The sequence below is a fragment of the Podarcis raffonei genome, chromosome 7, assembly GCF_027172205.1.
Source record: "Podarcis raffonei isolate rPodRaf1 chromosome 7, rPodRaf1.pri, whole genome shotgun sequence".
NCBI lineage: Eukaryota > Metazoa > Chordata > Lepidosauria > Squamata > Lacertidae > Podarcis > Podarcis raffonei.
In genome coordinates this window covers 25,845,290-25,862,317 of record NC_070608.1, presented here as the reverse complement: position 1 = coordinate 25,862,317, position 17,028 = coordinate 25,845,290, and the positions used below count along the sequence as shown (strand labels likewise).

The 17,028-nt window shown below is 42.6% G+C and overlaps 1 protein-coding gene across 6 annotated transcripts; it reads left to right on the top strand.

Annotated features, from left to right (window-relative positions):
- The first annotated feature begins 6,996 nt into the window (after window positions 1-6,996).
- PDP1 (pyruvate dehydrogenase phosphatase catalytic subunit 1) lies at window positions 6,997-15,656 on the top strand. Of its 6 annotated transcripts, none has more exons than XM_053395651.1 (3): window positions 6,997-7,191; window positions 10,057-10,178; window positions 11,722-15,656. In XM_053395651.1, the coding sequence occupies exons 2-3, from the start codon at window positions 10,118-10,120 to the stop codon at window positions 13,374-13,376; spliced, it is 1,716 nt and encodes a 571-aa protein (XP_053251626.1). In that variant the 5' UTR covers window positions 6,997-7,191; window positions 10,057-10,117; the 3' UTR covers window positions 13,377-15,656. The 6 variants fall into 6 exon arrangements, with proteins under 6 accessions (XP_053251626.1, XP_053251624.1, XP_053251623.1 ...); XM_053395648.1 differs by having other exon boundaries at window positions 7,112-7,191; window positions 10,144-10,178; XM_053395652.1 differs by lacking the exon at window positions 6,997-7,191 and adding an exon at window positions 7,555-7,683 and having other exon boundaries at window positions 10,144-10,178.
- Window positions 15,657-17,028: the final 1,372 nt, after the last annotated feature.

The following is a 17,028-nucleotide window of genomic DNA, read 5'->3' as shown; positions in this document are numbered from 1 at the left end:
AAATATGTAAAAAGATAGGGGGCTGACTGGTTTCATTTTTAAGAAAAAAACTTGATACAGTTCAACAAAATGAGAGAGTCTGTTTGACCCTTCCCATGCTGGTTGTGGCTAATAATAATAATAAATTTTAATTATATCCCACCCTCCCCAGCCGAAGCCGGGCTCAGGGCGGCTAACAACAATAAAATAGTACAACATTTTGTAAAGGGATTAGAGTCCAACAATATATGGAGACGGGTGTAGGAGGGGAGGCGGTGAGGGCGGTCCGCCCCGGGTGTCATCCCTGAGGGGGGTGACAAAAAGGCACACCGTGGGGGGCTTGCCCTGCCCCCCCCCCGGGTGCACAGCATAGCCGCCTCTGTGTGGAGAGCCACAGGGTCCCCACTGCTGATCTGCAGAAACTTCCTTCTCTAACCATTGCTTGATTATGTTTTTGTTATTACATCTTTATATTGGTAAAATAGGACTGTGGTTGATCTGAAGCTAAATATTCGTCAGCAGTGTGTTGCAGCGTCAGAAAAGGCTGGCGTGGTTTTAGGCTGCGTTAATACAATCATGGTTTCCCAAGTCACAAGGAGGAAGGATGAGGAAGAAATTAAAATCAGTTCACTTTTAAAGGAGAACATGCCACGTTTGTATTTTCCAAAACAATATGTGAACTGAAACACAGTCATATTTAAATTTAAAAATTTTTTTTCAAAAAAAACCTACTTCAAACTGATGTGGAAATGTGTAGAACTGAACTTAAAATGGGGGGGGGGGAGAGACTAGGAGAAACCAAAATTGACAGATTCTCCAATGTGCCTACTTTGTTCTGGGTAAACTGACATGCGATTGTTCAAGTTGCCATTATTATTATTATTATTATTATTATTATTATTATTATTATTATTAGAATTTATATACCGCCCTATACTCAGAGGTCTCAGGGCGGTTCACATAAAAAGATCACAGTATATAAAATAAAAACAAAAGCAATAACCCAATAATACCGCCCCCCCCCCAAAAAAGCCACATTTTAAAAGAGTATGGGATGTTGATTAGGTCAACCAAAGGCCTGGTTAAAAAGGAACGTTTTTACCTGGTGCCTAAAGGTGTATAATGAAGGCGCCAGATGAACTTCCCAGTGGAGAGCTTTCCACAGACTATACTATATCTACAGTGAATTATTTCGGCTTATCAGTTCTATGTAAATCACTTGGGTTTTTTTCCTTTAATGAGGTACTTGCTGCTGGGTGCTGTAGGTCAGTAGGAATTCCTTGGTCTGTGCCAACCCATCTGAAACTTAAACACAAATATATTTTGCTGCTAGTCTCATATATCCTAACCTGGCAGGCACCCAGAACAGGCCACGTTTTGAAAATAACACATTTTCATGACCTCTGCAGCACACTAGCTTGGGTGGCTTTTCTTATAAGAGTTTCAGATGGGCTCTTGTGGGCACTGAAAGGTGAGGCGGGCTATGGGAAAAAAGAAAAAAGGATGAATGCAAAGGCAGGAGAAAGTGCTGCTTATATGGCTTCCAACCCATGTGTGATTGAAACTGAGTAACCTGGATGGCTCTGGCGCCTGGAGAATGACAAACAGCAGCTGTGATTGACGTGTTGCTCACTCGGTTCTCAGAGCACACAGTTAGAACAGGTGGCCTCAACTGAGCTCCGGGCATCTCGGGGGAGCAAGCTTTAAAATAACTCTGATTATATAATATCAACTCAAATCGAAGAAAATGAGGCCAAGTAAAATTAGTATGTCCCTGCAAAACTCCCACGAACCACCCTATGACTGCCTGAACTAGTAATTCACAAAAAAGAAAATAGAAATTGTCTGTTAGGACCTATGGGTTGTTTCACTTAATTTAATTTCAGCTGGCAGCCTTTAACTCGGGAGAGAGGAGCCTGTGTGGTTCTCTGGATGTTGTTGGACTTCAACTCCCATCAGCCCCTGCCAGCTCCACTGATCTATCTGTGGTATAGCTGGTGGCTGTTTATACCACACAAACAATTATTAAGAAGCCCCAAAGACTCAGCGAGGCAACTATGGAGAGTGCATTGAGTTCTAGGGACACCAAGCAGCCTTGCCAGTTTAAATCCCTCAAACGCAAATTCAGTTCCACATAATCTAGGACAGGGGTGAGGAACCTGTTGTTGGAGCCCACCTTGCAGAAGACCCAGCCTGACAGCCAATGGTCAGGGTTCACGGATGATGGCAGTTGAAGTACAACACCTGGGAGAGCCATGGGTCCCCAATCCCTGCACACAGGCTTTTCCTACTTACTAAAACCACAGGTTGCTTTGTGTTGCTGTTGTTCAGTGGTTTTTTGTTTAAGATAATGAATCTGTAGGTAGGGGGTTTATTATCTAATTACTGGCTGCTATTACTAATATTAAGGGACGCGGGTGGTGCTGTTGGTTAAACCACAGAGCCTAGGACTTGCCGATCAGAATGTCGGCGGTTCAGATCCCCGCAACGGGGTGAGCTCCTGTTGTTTGGTCCCAGCTCCTGCCAACCTAGCAGTTCGAAAGCACGTCAAAGTGCAAGTAGATAAAAAGGTACCGCTCCGGGAAGGTAAACAGCGTTTCTGTGCGCTGCTCTGGTTTGCCAGAAGCGGCACAGTCATGTTGGCCACATGACCCGGAAGCTGTACACCGGCTCCTTCGGCCAGTAAAGCGAGATGAGAGCCGCAACCCCAGAGTCGGCCACGACTGGACCTAATGGTCAGGGGTCTCTTTACCTTTACCTTTATTACTAAAATTGAATTTAGGATATATTAATAACTATGAAAGTAAGTTTATGAGGCAGGAGTGAGGAATTAGTTGTTTTCCAAACATTGTGGGACTCTACCTCCCAGTAGCCCCAGCCAGCATAAATGATAATAGAATAATAGAGTTGGAAGGAAACATGAGGATCATCTAGTCCACCCCCGTGCAATGCAGGAATCTTTGCCCAGTGTGGGGTTTGAATCCATGAACCTGAGATTAAAAATCCCATGCTCTACTGACTGAGCTGTCCTAGGTCCCAGGGATGTTAGGAGTCACAGTCCAGCATCTGGAGGGGACAAGCTTGCTGAGTGACCTTGGGCCACTCGCTCACTCACTCTCGGCCTAACCTACCTGACAGGGCTGTTGTAAGAATAAAATAGTGAGAGGGAGAACCCAGTACATTAACTTAAGCCCCTTGAATTTTCTGTTATTAATTAAAGACACATTTCTTCACCCAGGTCTTTGGGATATCTTAATGTTTGTGCCATGCCATCTATATTGATTTACCAGGTACAGTACTGTGTTGCTGCTATGAAGTGTGAAATGTTGTGTTTAATGTTTTGCTGTTTTATTGGATATAATGATATTGTTGTATTTTTATTGCCTTGCTTTTTGTAAACTATCCTAGGGTTTTTTGAAAAAGGGTGGTCTATATAGAGCATTGTGCCAATGTTAAGTGACTTACTCCAAAGTAGTCACATTAGATGGGTTAATTATTCCAGATGAGGTTAGCAGCTTGAAGATCAAAGCCACAAATTGCAGCACTTGTTATTTATGTAACAGTGGTATTAAACAGGGATCTGTCCTTGAAGGTGTGAAAGAGAAATGAATGAATGAATTCACCCAACGCTGGGCATGCAGGAAAAGGCAAAGTCTGCCATCTTTGCCAGGAAATAATGATTGTTTCTTGTTTGTGCATGTTTCAACCTTCCTCCAAGAAAGCCTTTAGATGTCATACAAGGGGGGTTGGGGTGGCGGCTTCTGCTCCCATTATATCAGTGTAGTATGGATTCTATAGCAATGCTTCACTGCAGCACAAACAGGGACCAGTTACAACCACGGGGAAAGTAAATTTTGCAAAATAAATTCAGGAGCAGCAGTACTACTTTATATTGCTGAAAGCAGCAGCCTAAGTATGCCACAACCACCAAAAATATTTTGCTGACTCCCCAGTGGACTAAACTGAAGGCCTACGCAGCTTTTTTTTTCACAGGCATTCTGCCATTCTAAACATAGTACGAGCAGACTAAACGCAAACCAACTGACCATCAGGTCACATCAAGGTAAACTACACTCAGTCAAGACACTTGTAAACTTTCGGGGATGACAGAAAAATGGTGAATCAATGAGGCAACATTAAGCAGAGGGCTGCTATCTCAGGTGAACAATACTTTGTTTTTAAAAAGTCTCCCCCTCACCTCATTTTACCAAGTTATTTGCAGACCAGCAGCACAAGTCAGTAGCTAATGCTATTAATAGTTCTGCCCTCTGAACATTGTTCTGCCCTCTGAAATTGGAGATTACAAACAGCACCAGCCACTGTTCTAAAGCAGCAGCATTCAACAGTTTGAGATATAGGGTCCACTTTTAACTACAACCTGCAACATGAGACCCACTTTGTTGGTTTTTTCTTAAACATATACATCTACCTTCCTTCTTTTTCTACAGGCAAGAGCAGGGCTTCTGTACCTTTCAGAGTTGCATTGTAGGCGGAATGTTGCTAGATGTAGTGAAATGGTGAGAAGCTGCAAGCGCTGAAATTTCCCTTTTATACACAACTATCAAAGATACAAGTGATCTATCCTCCTTTACATCTCGTCACACACACCCCGCCCCTCTTAAACATAATAAATTGGAGGGAATGCCACTGTGGTTACTGACCTCAGACTGTCATGCCAACCAAGTATGAGTCTTGACCCCCCCCCCCCCAGTTGAAGATCAATGGTCTAGAGCAGGGGTCGAGAACTTCCAATACTAATTAGGCTCAGCAGGAGTCCTGATTGGACTTCTAAATGACTGCTAACTAAAACATGCTCATTGCAGTTGCAAAACACATTTTAAGACTTTCATAAAGGCTGTTGTATGATGTAACTTGAAAAGTTATCTTCACTGATATCAATGTAATTTTAGAATCCAAGTGTTACAGCCTTATCTTAATTATACTTTCATAACCACACATTTGTTTCTTTGCTCCACATGTTGCCATCCCCCCTTTCTCTGTTGTTTCTGCATCTATTTTGATTAAGTCCAGTGGGGTAGGAACATGTTCCTTGCAAAACGCCACAGGTGCACAGATGGTCATCAGGGATCTCTCCCAAGGCATGCAAATTTAATTTGTTGGAGTAAATTTAATTGAAGGGAGTCTGCTTCTGAGCAGCAGTGTCTGGACAGGCGACCAAAGTTACCCTGACTGAGCTGCTTGAAAGAGTGGATAATAAATAGAACTATCAATCATATTGCGTCTTCACCTCACCCTCCGTTTCTCTAATTTGGTGTCGCTTTGATTCTGCATGAAGACCAGAATGACGTTTAAAAAAATGTAATGCTACTCTAACAACCATGTAACAGGCAGAAATCAAACAAGGGGAACTTTTTGCAGCATAGAGATGCAGCAATGGGAGAAGTCTGAGCTATCAATCCTCATGTCTTGATTTTATGATGCAGTTATTAAAAGGTGCAAAGCCTCTTGCCTGATAAGTGGATAGGTAGGTCGAGGGAAAATGAGGTAATCCTCAAGGGAAAACGAGGTCAAGGCAGGATCACATTACTTTGAATTCTGGAACAGCATCACCAAGTGCACTTGTCTATTCATTGTGTGTGTGATTATTATTTAATTGTTTTTAATAAAGGTTTTATTGGGTTACAGAAGTACATACATCGTCTCCATGTTCAGATTATAAAGTCCTTTTTACACATCAGCTACATTCGTTTTAAATGGAAAACAGTACACAGGTGGGGACCTGCAACAAATAAAACTTGTGAAGAGTGCTCCTATCAAGAGGTCCAGCCTGCTAGCGCTAGCCAAGCCTGCTTTCAGGAGACTCCCATTTCATTTCCTCAAAGTATTTTGTGACCAAGGAGCACACTCAGCCCTCCTTACTCTGTTCTGGGGTCCATCCCTTAGGGGGTCCCTCCAGCTTTTACGGACTCCTGCAAACCTGTCTGTTGACACCTTTCTGCTGGACAGTGCCTTTTTTTATGTTCATGGGGTTGAGTTCGCTAACGGTAGAGAGGATAGTTGCATTCACCTCTTACTTCTTCCCCTCTTCAATTATTCTAGAATGTAAGCTCTTTGTGGTCCAAGACCTGTCTCTGTTTGCCTAGTGCTGGGCTAGGACCAGGGGGCAGCAGAGCTTTTCCCATCCCCACCTACCCAAGAAGAGGAGGGGAGGGTCCTCCCCTTTTTAAAAGCCTTTTATGACCTGGAAAGCTAAGGGGGGAAGATTGCAATTCCCAATTTTAAACTCTTCCCGTGGCTGATTCTCCCGCAAATCATTGCTTAGCGGGCCACATCGCCCAACCCCATCCCCACCCATCAGTGGCGGCCAGACATAACCCATTTTTTACACTCTCTCAGCCTAACCTACCTCACAGGGTTGTTGTAAAGATAAAAGTGGGGAGGAGGGACGTGTTCCCTCACTCAGCCCCCTCCTTTCCCTGGAGATGAGCATACAAACCAAAACACAGGAGTCAATTCCTAGGGGCCGAGGTCCCTTCGCTCCCCCCAATAAAATATTTGAGGGGGTCAGGACCCTCCCCCCAAAAATAAGTTGATGGGCACGGTCATTGCAATGGTGCGCATGTGCCATGTCTTGTGATCGATTATGCGAGACAGGGCTTACCTGAGCCCCCCCCCGAATATTTTATTCCAAGTTGGCACCCCTCAAACTAAAATAAATGAGGATTTGTACCCGCAGTCGGTGACGATTTCTTCCAAGGAAAGGCACTTTAGGATACGGGCACTGTTGGCACTTATCTTTATGACCACCCTTTTCCAATGTATGTATACAGAACGGGGAACAAAAGGTTTGAAAGTGACCTTGCTTGGCGCTAGGAAACAGGCGGCGGAAGAAGGAAACGCGACCGTTTATTTCGCCCATGCGAGGTTTTTTAACAGCCCCCTCCCGCGCCCTTTCTCAGGAGGAATGCGGACCACGCCCTTCCTCCGCCAAGAGCTCCGATAGGCCAGGAGGAAGGAAAGGCGGGCCCGGCTCGGAGAAACTCCCCCCTCCTCCTCCGGCAAAGCGCAGCCTCTTCTGGCGAGCCCGCCCTTTTTCTCTCCTCACAGCCTCTTTGCGTCTAACAGAGCCAGGAGAAATGCGCTAAGAAGAACGAGGAGGAACTCATCCGCGGAGGCGGCTTCGGCAAGATCTTTACCCACCAATGGAACAAAGCAGGCCGAAGAAGACGAGAATGTGAAATCCTTCCGCCGGTAAGGAAACCGTTGATATAAGAAAAAAGGAGAGAGAAAAAGAGCGGGGGGGGTGTAAGAAAGAGGAGGGGGCGGGGCGGGGGAAGCTGAACGGGAGAGGCTCACGTGAGAGTCGATCGTCAGCCAATAGGAGCTTCGGAGCCCTGCCGAACGGAGGCTTTTATAAGCCGCGGCTCGTCACAAAAAAAGGAGAAAGGGGAAAAAAACCCGCCCACGACACAAGGGAAGCTGTCACGCGGCGGGCTGGGCGTTCGGCGGCGCTGCCGTTGCTGCTGCTGAGGGAACGCGGGGGGGGGGCGCGCTCTCGCTTGCCGGCGGCGGGATAAAGGGGAAAAGGGGGGTGGGTGAGGAGGGGCGGCGGCGGCGAGTTCCACCTGGCGCGCGGCCGTCGCTGAGGGGGCCTGACAGACAAGAGGCGGGGTGGGTGTCAAACTTCCCCGCTCTCTCCATTTCCCGCTGCCCGAGCGGGGCCCCGACCCTAAAGCTGACCAGGTCAGTCTCTCTGAGGAGGGTATGTTGCGTGTGTGTGTCTGTGTCTGTCTTGACTGTGGTCTTGACACAGGCCCTGGGGCGGAGCGGGGCGTTTGTCTGCCGGTGGGTGTGTGAGAGAATGAAGGAAAGGCAGGGGAGGGTTAGGTGTCAGCTCTTGCATTTCGGCCTGAAGCGATGCCTGGGGCCGCCGAGTAGGTGGAGGTGAGGAGGAGGTGGTTGTGGTGGCTGTGAGGCTGCTCTTGTGGCAGGTGCCGCCCAGCTACTGAAAAGGATGCCCAGGAGGAAGGGAGGCCGAGATTCCTTGCTGGTATTGAGGTTTATTTTGATTTTGGGCGGGGCAGGGAGAGGCAGCCCAATTTCCACCAATATGTAATCAAACTCTAGGTTTTAAAAAAACAACAACCCAAAGTTAACCCGTCATCTCCCTTCTCACGTGTATAATCCAGGCTGCACTTCCCAGCTGGCCAGAAAGGCGCAATGGGCAGAGGAGGTGAGGTACACCCTTTTTCAGCTAAGGCAGGGGAACTGCGGCCCTCGGGATACTTGCAAGGCTGAAATCCCTGCCTGCCTTCTTCCCATGGCCTTGGTTGGCCGGGAGTGGGAATTCCTGGCAACATCCAGAGAGCTGCGTGTTCCCCAACCAGTGTGTCCCTTTCAAGTTGCTAAAGAAGAAAGAAGCAGCACTGGGGTCGTCTTGTTGATGGAAGCATCTGTGGTCTCTTAAATCGTGACCTGCGCACAAGACACGAGGGAGGGAGGTTTAGCAATGGAGCACATACTTTACATGTGGAAGTCTTAGTCTGCAGGTAGGGTTGGGGAAGGCTTCTTTTTTTCTGAAACCTTGGAGGACTGCCGCTGTTCTTTCGCTGTATTGAGGAAGATAGGCAAAGGGTCTCACTTGATGTGCAACTAGAGCCATTGCTAAATCCTGGCTGATGGCCCATATGCAAATTTAATTGAGATGTAAAGAATTATAGTTCGGAAGTAAGAAGCAGACATTGTTTATCTTTAGATTGGTATCAGAGCAGGCATTGGCTTGTATCCAAAGTAGTGCTTAAGTCTCTTGTTCTGTTAGGACAAATATTTACTATTGCACCTTTCCTTCCCCTTGTGTGCCCTCTAAATCTGTTCTGAGGGTTCCCACAACCCTCTAGAGCAGACTTTGGGATTGCTAGAGGAAAGTTCCACTGCACAAGTATAAATCCTTGGGTCAGTGGAACAAGGGCATTGCATACATCTTAGAAGAGGCATTCCCGCATTTTGAAGAGAGAGTATAGTACTGCTTAAGTTCACATTAAGTACTATTTAAAATATGCATGTATTTATTTTATATAGTTTAAAAGAAGCTGTTCAGGGACATTTCTATTACATTAACTGATTTTAAAAAATCAGTCCAACCAATTGATCATCGCAGTTTTGATAATCATATTTCCTCCTGCCTTGAAACCTAAGCAGTGAATAAGACCTCATCAGCACAACAATTGTTCCCAGGCCTTGTGGTCTATGATTGGATGCACAGGCTTCCTAGAAATGAGAAGCTCTTTTAATTTGTTGTCAAGATACCACCATAGTGAAAGTAAGAAGTTATCCTTGCAGATAGAATAGCTGATGAGATACTAGTGGTCTTGCAGTTGTGCCTGTCTTCCACTTGAATTGGCTATGGACCAGTTTGATTCCTTGTAGCTGAGTTGAATAATTATCATAATGAACCCCTCTGTATGTATGGATTGTAGACATCATCTGTGCATTGTTTTAGCACCACCAATATCCCAGATAAGCGTTCCCTAATAAATATGTACATGTATATAAAACCCTCAACAAGTTAGGGGTATGGGAGAAAAAAGGAAGGCACTATTGGATAAGTCGCTTTGTAGAGGGAGGCTCCATCCCTCTCTCTGTTAATGATGTGCACCTTTTTCAGATTACCCATGAGCATATTTAATGTGGCATATATGTGTGCTTTTAAATTCCACAGAGCAGGAATCTAATATGTTTACTAATGTTAGGCCAACAGAGCTGGAATAATATTGAGCACCTTAGTTTGTAGCAACTAAGGGGGAATTTTACATTGTCCCATGCAGAGCTGGTACCTATAATTTTGATTGTGGCTCTAATCAACTAAAGTTGGTGCTTAGCTTTTTTTTTTTTTAAAGGTCTCCAGCCCTGCTTTAAAAGGATGAGTGTGCTTGTTGCTCTTTAGGTTGGGCTGACAGATGAATCATGCATGAACTGAGTGCTATGACGAGCAGTGAGTTGGGGCTGCAGTAGGATTAGACAATGCTGCTGAGAGATGGCTGTGCTGCAGTTGCTGCTTCTTAATGCTTGTCACTACAAACAAACTGTTTGTCTTTCTGTCCCCCTTCAATGTTGGAGACCTCTTCCTCCTTCTTTAATAAACTCTCTGCCTTGCTTTTCCTGGGCTACTGCTTTGTGGATGTTGGCGGCTTCTTGTTGTGACAGGAGAATGTGTGTGTGTCCTGGGCCCAGGCGGATTGGTATGTATTTTTTGTGCTCCTATTTTCTGAGTACTGTAATAGGAATTTGGAGGGGTGGTAGTGGGGTTAGAAGACTATATAATGAATATCTGTTATTGCAGGTTATAGTACCGTACTCTGAAGGTTACTTTAAATTTGTGTTGCCTCCTAAGCTGAGTAGTTCATGCTCCTAGGATTTGAATCTTACAAATAAGGGTTGTGAATGTGAAGCAGTACAGAGAGAAAAAATAGTGTCGTCTTCACAAAAGTATCACATTTGTGCAGAATGTTGATTTGTTCAAATGTGAAAAATTAGCAGGATGTTATGCATAATAACCTTTAATGAGTCCCTCACTGGGGGAAAGAAGGTATATGAATAAATATTATAATAATTAGTAATAATTTGCACCATAGTTTTCTTAAACCAGATTTCAGAAGCTTCTATTGGAAGGCTGGATCTAAACTTTATACAAAACAAATAATCTCACTTGAATTAATGAGTCTTTAAACAAAGGTTTTTTTAAAAAAAAGTAGGTCCTATAGAAAACTATGCACAATTGAGCAAATATCTTCTGGATGAAAAGGGAAACTATTAAGCCTGACTATACTTAGTATATAATATATGTGGTTTCTTTCAGAGGCGGCTGTTGGTAGCTTCACCACCTCCTCATTGAATGCCTTCAGTTGTGGTTCATAAATTTGGGCTGACCTTAGATTGGTAGTGATAGGTAGGGTGTCATTTGAATATGTGTTCTATATGAATGCATAGCTTAGAAGAAAAGATGGTATTGCATGCAATCCACAGCAATCATTGAGGTCAGAGTAAAGATTTATTATTATTTATCAAATTTGTTAAAGCAACAAACAAGGGTTTAGAAGTCTTGAATGAAGTTTTGTAGCTCCTAAATATCTAGTAGTTATAAAACTTCAAAAAGATAGGTGATGGGTTGCAGCAAATTTATTATAGGATATTAAGACTGTAATCCTATGCTTGTTTGGAACTAAGTCCTATTAAACCGAGTATGACTTACCTTTTGATTAAACAAATGCACATATATGTATTGGTTGTACACACTTGACCTTAAATTTGTAAAAACTGAGGGAGGTGTTGGAAAATTAACATAAGTAACAATATAAATAAATAAAATCTTGGGCTGGATAAACTTTACTTCTCCTCACTGCCAGTTCAGAAATGGAGACTGTCTTCAAGAAGAAGTCTTGAATCTCAGTCTACTCTGTTCTTCATACTTTAACCTTTAGTTGACTTTTCACACTCCCAATATAAAGTACTGGTTAAGTTAGTACAGCTGTAAAAAATAGGTCACTCTGTTTATAGTTCTACACAAGTATAACAGTGTGACCTGAGATATGTTCTCCTTGAGGAAATTTAGCCTTAGATTAGTCTATTAAACTTTCATTAAATGTGTTGCTGTTTTTGTCAGTTAATTGCTGTTAATTAATTGTGCATATTAAATTGTCATTTAGAATAAAGTAGTTGATGTGTATTGTTTCCTTTAAAATTATTTCTAAGCTTACTTATTGCTTGTGTTCCCCCCCCCCGCAGCAATTCCAGTCAGAAACCCCAGGTTGCCATTGTTCTCTGATGCCATGCCAGCACCAACTCAGCTATTGCTCCCATTAATTCGCAGTTGTGAGATTGGCAAGATATACAACACCGCATGCTACTGTCATCATAAACATCTATGTTGCTTGTCACCTCACTTAACTCACAATCATTTGAGGTATGTTCCTCCGAAGAAGTTTGCAACACTCAGTAGGCCAAAGGAGAATTTCAGTCAGTTTATTCATGCAAGAAACTATGTATCCACACCACAGAGGTTTTACCTCACACCTCCGCAAGTCAACAGCATTCTGAAGGCAAATGAATACAGTTTCAAAGTGCCAGAGTTTGATGGCAAAAACTTAAGTTCTGTCCTTGGCTTTGATAGCAACCAGCTTCCTGCCAATGCACCAATAGAAGACAGAAGAAGTGCAGCCACTTGCTTGCAAACAAGAGGAATGCTGCTTGGTGTGTTTGATGGCCATGCAGGATGTGCCTGTGCACAAGCTGTCAGTGAAAGACTGTTTTATTACATAGCTGTTTCTCTGTTACCCCATGAGACTTTACTTGAAATAGAAAATGCTGTTGAGAGTGGTAGGGCCCTGTTGCCCATCTTACAGTGGCACAAGCACCCCAATGATTATTTCAGTAAAGAAGCCTCCAAATTGTATTTTAACAGCTTACGAACTTACTGGCAGGAACTCATAGACCTTAACACTGGGGAGACAACTGATGTAAAAGAGGCTTTAATTAATGCCTTTAAAAGGCTTGACAATGACATTTCTTTAGAAGCTCAAGTAGGCGATCCAAATTCTTTTCTCAATTATTTGGTACTACGTGTAGCCTTCTCTGGTGCAACTGCTTGTGTGGCGCATGTTGATGGAGTTGATTTACATGTTGCTAATACTGGTGACAGCAGGGCCATGCTTGGTGTCCAAGAAGAGGATGGATCTTGGTCTGCTGTTGCTCTGTCTTATGATCATAATGCACAGAACGAAAGTGAGATTGCACGACTCAAAATGGAGCACCCAAAGTCTGAAGAAAAGAGTGTTGTGAAACAAGATAGACTGTTGGGCCTACTGATGCCTTTCAGAGCTTTTGGAGATGTCAAATTTAAATGGAGCATTGACCTTCAGAAGAGAGTGATAGAGACGGGCCCAGATCAGCTCAATGATAACGAATATACAAAGTTCATCCCACCAAACTACCATACTCCTCCATACCTCACAGCTGAGCCAGAGATAATACATCACAAATTAAGACCTCAGGACAAATTCCTGATATTGGCAACAGATGGCTTGTGGGAAACCATGCACAGGCAGGATGTGGTTAGAATTGTAGGTGAGTATCTAACAGGTGTTCATCATGAAGAACCAATAGCTGTTGGAGGTTACAAGGTAACTCTGGGACAGATGCATGGTCTTCTAACAAAAAGGAGAGCGCGGGTCTCTTCAGCCTTCGAAGACCAGAATGCAGCAACTCACTTGATACGCCATGCGGTTGGAAATAATGAGTTTGGTACCGTTGATCATGAACGGCTGTCAAAGATGCTCAGTCTTCCAGAAGAGTTGGCTCGGATGTACCGGGATGATATCACAATTATAGTGGTGCAATTTAATTCCCATGTTATAGGTGCATGTCAAAATGAAGAGTTTTAAATTTTAAACTGAAACGTGTGAACCAAAGTTTTCACAGAACAAAATGGCCAGTACTGACTGCATGACATGATAGTGAAACTTATTTGATTAATCTCTGGCCGTCAGAATTACAGTTGAAGCAAGTATAATTTGCACAAATCGAGCAATGGTCAAAGGGTTTTCAAATTAAGCTACCCGGAGAGCAGAACAACTTGGAACAACTTTGCACTATTCAACCTATCTGCTTGAACAGTGGTTTGTAATTTGGGATTTCTTGGTGGAGAAGTAAAGGCTTTGTATGTATCAGTGCAATGTCTTGCAAGGCAAAAAAAAAAAAATATTGTGTGTTTTGTCACATGTAAATATCTGTATAGGTAGGTATCTCCAGTAACTACACAGTACATTGGAGGGTAACTTGGTTGTAAATTTGAATTTAAATAGGGCTGATGACTTTTTTATTTACAAAGTAGCTATGGTGTCTTCCCTTTAGGAAAGGAAGAGAACTTTTTAACTGGTTGGCAAATGTCTTGATAGAAGCTATCCTCTTGGTCTTGAGTAATGATATATCATTTGAAACACATGCCTAGAATACCACTGTTAAAAAGAGTAAGTCTAAGCCATAAATACCTTAAGCCTGTCCAAACATAGTAGTGGAATAAAATTTTGCACCAGATGACTTACTTTGAGAAGATTATATTTTGCACAGTTCAATGGGCAATAAATGATGATGAGAAAATGGGTTAACTATGGGGGACATGCAAAACAACTTTGACTTGCATTATGAAACTATGATTCTACATTTTCTGAAACTTGAGCTAATTTTCAATAGGGCTGTCTTGCAAAACATGGCAAGCAACAGTCTTGACTTGTACCAAACCTATTTCCAGTCATAAGTCCCTGGTCTTGTGTTTGAACCTAGGCAATCAGTAGTGACTTTGTAAACTAGTGTAGTCACATATGTTGTAGTTTGAGTGACAGTTTGGTTGGTGTTTTGGATATTTTAAGTATCACGACGCAAAAGCATATCCATATAACATGGTTCTCACGTTGGCTTTTGAAGAAAGCATTGTGATAAGATTTGTAAATAGGTCAAGTAATGGGGAAACAGCTGCATGCTCCTCCTACTGGCATTCCCACATTAATTGTAACACCTTTCAAAATATCATTGTTAGTTGTGCACATTTGATTGCATCCAAAAAACTCCTAAAAGTGCATGTTTCATCACAAAGCTTTGTGCCACTGTTGCATAGAATGCTTATGAATTGTCAGATAAAAAGCATTTTTGGCAACCACAAGTTTTATGTTCTGAAGCACAGTGTAATATTTAAGACTTCTCCCAATATAAAAACAAAATAAATTGCTTTTTTTGTTATTATTAAACTGTAGTATAGCTATGATAGAAAGCATCATGCAAACATTACTTTGACTAGCTATTGTCTAAATATGAAGCACTTGTAGATAAAATTAACATTTTTGTGCTTCTCTAAATAGCTAATAAGCATTCTACTTTAAATCTTCCTCTTCACATAGCTATTGAGCTGACACATTCTGAAGAATGTTGGTGTTCTTGACCATGTGGATGCTTAAAAAGAGAGTCAAGGAATAGTGCTTCCAGAGTATTCCTGTTACAAAATACTTTATTGCAGCACTTAAGTTCCTTAGCAGTAATGTTCCCTTTTCTTTTTTCTGTGCACTGAAGGACATACTTGCTTATAAAGTAACAGGTTTGAAAATGCAAGTGTCAGAAGATATTCTTACTTCATATGCTTATGAAGTAACCTACACATTCGAAGTCCTGTCCACAGCTTTGACAAATTGTTGTTCTCCCTTTGTGTTCAAGAAAAGTAATTAAGTTATCCTATTTTTCCACACCCTAACCTGAATGTTTTTATTGTGCTAATGACAAAACCAAGCAGCTTATAATCTTCATTGCCTTTGTACATGCAATATGACTAAATATCATTGGCTAGGTCAATTTCTTTTATTTTATGTGTTGGCTACAAAATAATTCTAAACTGTTACATTATCCAGACTTCCTTATGTTACTTGTGAAATGTACAGTACGTGTAAATGTCTTATTTTGGTTTGGTACTAGTCTTAACAAATTGAACCCTCATCCTGTATGTTTAGCACTTGGTGTGGGGGCAACTTTGTAAAATGCAAGGTGAACAAGATTTAACTGAAGACTCCCAAAATATGTATGCAATGAACTGAAACAGCATTGTGGCTTTCTGAACATCACGTGATAAGATCTTAAGAACAAATATCTTTTAGTAGACTTCAATAAAATTATTATATGAATATCAATGCATTAGAGTTGTTAATAGGATTCATTGAACTATTGGTTTGCCTTTCTGAGATGGTGTAAAGTGTCAGAATTGATCAGTGGATTTATATCTAAAATAGCAGAATTAATGTGTGGTATTATGAAGATGCACACAGTAAAGCTGTCCTGTCTCAAGACAACCTGCAGTTGGAATAAATAGCTGGTTATATGAGTTAGAACAGAACTAGTTTTGCTTTTTTCGTTTGCCTTGTCCACTGATTTAGTTTCCTCCATTTTATTTTGTTGCCCCAAATTCACAGTGGGTGGAATATGTGGCTTTGGGCTGCATTTTGGGAAACAGCTGAGTCAATGGGGGCAAATGTTCAGATGCTGGCTTTAAGGAAAAGCAAACTTAAAAATATATAGTAGGGAATAAGGAAATTGGACTTCAGTAGTTTCACAATAAAACTCAAGCAAGGTGTAGCTTTGTGAAACAAACTAAGAGCCCTGCTATTCCTTCCCATGTGATTTTTTCTGGTCATCCCCTTCAGTAGGAAAACAAGTCTCATTTCAGTTATGCTCTGACAGCATATCTCAGGCCTCCTCAACCTCAGCCCTCCAGATGTTTTTGGCCTACAACTCCCATTATCCCTAGTTAGCAGGACCAGAGGTCAGGGATGATGGAAATTGTAGTCTCAAAACATCTGGAGGGCCGAGGTTGAGGAAGCCTGGCATATCTTAAGTTGGGGGGGGGACATTCTATGTGTAAATGGTGCCTTCCCTTGAACTAAATGATTCTAATGTAGGCTACATGTTAAGTATCCCTGTTTAAAACCCTAAAGACCAACTAAGTTAGTTCTTGGTATGAGCTTTCGTGTGCATGCACACGAAAGCTCATACCAAGAACTAACTTAGTTGGTCTTTAAGGTGCTACTGGAAGGAAAAAAAAATTTTGTTTTGACTACGGCAGACCAACACGGCTACCTATCTGTAACTGTTTAAAACCCGTTTAACTTCCCTATTGACTTTCCAAAGGGGAAATGGGAATAGTGAAATTAGCCATTCATTGGTGAATTTGCTGGAAAGCTGCTGGGTACCCATATAAATGCCAGAAATCATTATTTTACTGAAGTCACCATTTCATGGCTTTTTATATGGCTGCTAAACTTGGGACGCGGGTGGCGCTGTGGGTAAAACCTCAGTGCCTAGGACTTGCCGATCGCATGGTCGGTGGTTCGAATCCCCGCGGCGGGGTAAGCTCCCGTCGTTCGGTTCCAGCTCCTGCCCACCTAGCAGTTCGAAAGCACCCCCAAGTGCAAGTAGATAAATAGGTACCGCTTTATAGCGGGAAGGTAACGGCGTTTCCATGTGCTGCACTGGTGCTGGCTCGCCAGAGCAGCTTCGTCA

Bases quoted from the DNA above. Each gene is read 5' to 3' on its own strand.
- PDP1 (XM_053395647.1), top strand. From the start codon at position 9,974: ATGGCTGTGCTGCAGTTGCTGCTTCTTAATGCTTGTCACTACAAACAA. The intron at 10,179-11,721 runs GTATGTATTTTT...CCCCCCCCGCAG, and splicing joins TCCTGGGCCCAGGCGGATTG to CAATTCCAGTCAGAAACCCC.